This window comes from Salvia hispanica, chromosome 1, assembly GCF_023119035.1.
Source record: "Salvia hispanica cultivar TCC Black 2014 chromosome 1, UniMelb_Shisp_WGS_1.0, whole genome shotgun sequence".
In the NCBI taxonomy this organism is placed as follows: domain Eukaryota; kingdom Viridiplantae; phylum Streptophyta; class Magnoliopsida; order Lamiales; family Lamiaceae; genus Salvia; species Salvia hispanica.
The window spans coordinates 2,483,908-2,487,142 of NC_062965.1; the positions used below are offsets into that span (position 1 = coordinate 2,483,908).

A 3,235-nucleotide genomic window follows, 5' to 3' on the forward strand; every position below is an offset into this window, starting at 1 on the left:
CAACTTATTGAGCTTATTGGATAACAAGATGATATTATATTTATAGATTATGCTAAGTTAAATAATTGAATATTAAAAAGTTCATTAAGTTTAATTAAATTTAGATTATTATCCAAGATAAATGTAAAAAAGTCCCTAAAATAAAAGATTGTACAAGGACCTAATGAAAGTTATGATAAAAGTATAAGGACCTACTAAAACGAAAAATTGTACGAGGACCTGATACAAATATTGTGAAAAGTATAAGAACTTATTAAAATAAAAAAATTGTACAAGGACCTAATGAACATTTTGACTAAAGTATAAGGACCTAAGTATGTATTTTGCCTTAAATTTATTCATTGCATTCTTTAGCTTGAAATTTGATACCCACTTTGCATGGTTGGAATATACGTATTATCCGCTCGTCAATTATTTAATTTCTGTTGATTTTTTAATGCACTTTATTTGTGACTACGATTTGCATCACATATGGGTGTTGATTATACGGTTTTCGACGATTTTTCAATAACTGAAATTTAAGCCCCCCATGGTTCAGTCCCGTTTATTGGTTAGGGATGTGATCGGTAACCAATTACCAATCGGTTAAACCTAAACAATCGACATTAACCGAAGTTTTAATTTAGCATTAAAATTAGATTTAATTTTAATTTATGTCTTAAGCTAGTAATTAAAAATTCAAATACCCTACGCCCTTCCTTGTACCCATACCCAGCCCCGATATAATAATTTTAATAAAAAAATTGAAAAAATGCTTATAGAAGCGATGACTTGGGTTCAATTTAAACCTAATCGAACTGACTGAATAGCACCGACATGGTTTGTTTTCATTTAATTACAATCTTGATTATGTCTGCTTGTCGATTTAGGGATCTGTATTCGGGTGTTGCTTGCTACTATGCGTATGGCCATTTCTGACACCCGCAGATAAATGATAGGCCCATAATGTTTAACAATGCGTATGGCCATTTTCGTAGTTTCGCCTAGGTTGAGATACAATTGGTCAAATTTCAATCATTCATAATGCATTATTTTTTTAAAAAAATTAATAGTTTGTATATATTTCATTATTTATCTTTTTCGTTAATTATATGGCATTTGTTCATAATTTGTTTAAATTCATATCTTATACTAATTGAAAGTGAATATACCTTCACCTTGGTATAAACGGCTGATACTATTAAAATTAAAGCCCATTTTCAACATAATCTAAGGCTTGCTATTCAAATAGGTCGGGCTAATTATTTATTATAATAGGCCCAACTACTGTAGCCGTATTGGTCCACTGTTATCCTGGCCTGGGCTTCAATAGTTGATAATATTACTGCTACCTTATTTTTTATTCTTCTAATAAACACAAAATGCAATTTGAACAAATCACACACCATAAAAATATTTATGATTTCTAATCCATCTGTTCATTCACATCTTGTAGCATTTTTATTTTATTTTAATGCTTACTCGCTTTATTTATTGTGGTTCAAGTTTTGGCCATACTGAAACTCAAATCTTGTTACTTGTTTTAAACTTATATATCACACATAATCTTGCATATAATGGTACTCACATATCTGTGTAGCAGAAACAGTTTATTCAAAATTAGACAACACCTAATCCTTAGAGTTCCATCTACACATTTCCTCCAACTAATCAAAGGGATGATACACATACATATTAAGGGCTGCTTCCATTCCTACTACCTGAAGGCCTAAAACACCCACACAGAGGGCCCTTCTTGCGTCTCCCGCTGCTTTTCCTCCCGTTGTAGATGATGAAGTCTCTCAGAATGACAGTTTTGCTCTTGAGAAACTTGTTCCTCTTCTTCTCATCCTCCATCTTCAACAACATGTACTGTATCTTCTGAAGCTCCAGCTGCAGCCTTCCGATCCTCTCAGACCCCTTTCGCGCCTGCTCTGCCACCTTCCTTCTCCGCGTCTTCACACCCTCTTTCTTCCTGTCCGGGGAATGGCATTCTTCGATGCTCCTAACAAGCCGGCCGTTCAAATCCACTAGACTCGCCACTGTTTCCTCTGCTTCCACCAGCTGTTCTTGAACTGTTTCAAGATCAACGTTCTTGACCTTTCTATAACCCTTTCTGTTTGTCTCCAGCTTGCCTCTCAGGTTTAGCACTGTCATCTGAAGGCTCTCGAGTTTCTGGGCATCAGAGGCGAGCCTCTCCAAGACTCTCCTACCACTCATTTCTCGGTTCAGCTCAGAACTGCTGCTGCTTCTCGAGACCTCCCACTTATCCACGCGAAGCTCCTTCTCCACGTCTGAATCCGTGAAGGGGGGATCAGAGAGACGTCTCACGTTCTCAAACTCATCGTACACTATGTCCTTGTCAGTTATCTTAAACGACCTCCTAAGCGACTCTCCTATTGTTAGGTCCTCAGCAGTCTCCCACAGCTCGAGCATCTGATCGTCTACCCTGCCACTACCTTTCTTGCGGATCCCTTTGAGCGAGCTGCTCGTCACTTGATCGAGTGGAATGTCTTTTATTAGCATTCCGTTCTTTGCTTCACAGGCTTTCGTTTTTATCTTCTGCAACTTGGGAGTGTTGCATGTCTCGGTTCCATGTCCTTTCCTCCGGCTGTGCTCATACTTATCCCTGCCCAAGAAACGACGCGACTTCACCTGCTCTGTCTCATCCACTGCATTGCTTTTCGAGATTGATCTTCTGGGGGCTACCGGTTTGTTCATCTCTTCCATCAACTTCCCAACCGCGTTTACTCTCATCTGCAAGCTCTGTAAGCTGACAAGGGATGAGTCTTCCACAGCTACTTCGGAGTCATCTCCAACGACTTCGAGAATCTAAAAGATGCAAATGTATTATTCACAAGCATATAGGGCAAGATCCAAATTATAAAAAACTAGAAATGAATTGATCTACTAACAAGAGAGAGTGTGTTTGTTACCTCTGGCTCATGGTCACGGGATGCTTTGAGCTTTGTCTGAAGAAGAGCATTATGCTCAAGAAGCATTATATCCTCTCTTAGAGCAGATATGACTGGATCGTATGCATGCAGCTGCGATTTCAACCCGCCAATTTCATTCTCCATCGAGCTAATCTCCCCTTTCATTTGCTCAACTTGAGATGTTTTTGAAGCATTCTCATTCTCAAGTTTCTGGCATACTCCACTAAGCTCCTGCAGCTTGTTCTTGAACAGAACTTCACGGATAGAAGAGATCTGAAGGTCAAAGTAAAATACCGTAGCTTCTGCTTCCCAGAGTTCAA

The 3,235-nt window shown here is 38.4% G+C and overlaps 1 protein-coding gene across 1 annotated transcript; it reads right to left on the minus strand.

Moving 5' to 3' along the window:
* Positions 1-1,547: 1,547 nt before the first annotated feature.
* On the minus strand, positions 1,548-3,224 carry LOC125201254 (protein NETWORKED 1A-like). Its single transcript, XM_048099292.1, has 2 exons — positions 2,916-3,224; positions 1,548-2,811 (listed from the first exon to the last, which is right to left on the minus strand). The coding sequence occupies exons 1-2, from the start codon at positions 3,078-3,080 to the stop codon at positions 1,675-1,677; spliced, it is 1,302 nt and encodes a 433-aa protein (XP_047955249.1). The 5' UTR covers positions 3,081-3,224; the 3' UTR covers positions 1,548-1,674.
* Positions 3,225-3,235: the final 11 nt, after the last annotated feature.

What these genes read in the sequence shown, in the direction of transcription:
- LOC125201254 (XM_048099292.1), bottom strand. Translation starts at nt 3,080, where the DNA reads ATGAAAGGGGAGATTAGCTCGATGGAGAATGAAATTGGCGGGTTGAAA. An exon ending in CCCGTGACCATGAGCCAGAG is followed by an intron (nt 2,812 to 2,915) that starts GTAACAAACACA and finishes TGCATCTTTTAG; the next exon opens with ATTCTCGAAGTCGTTGGAGA.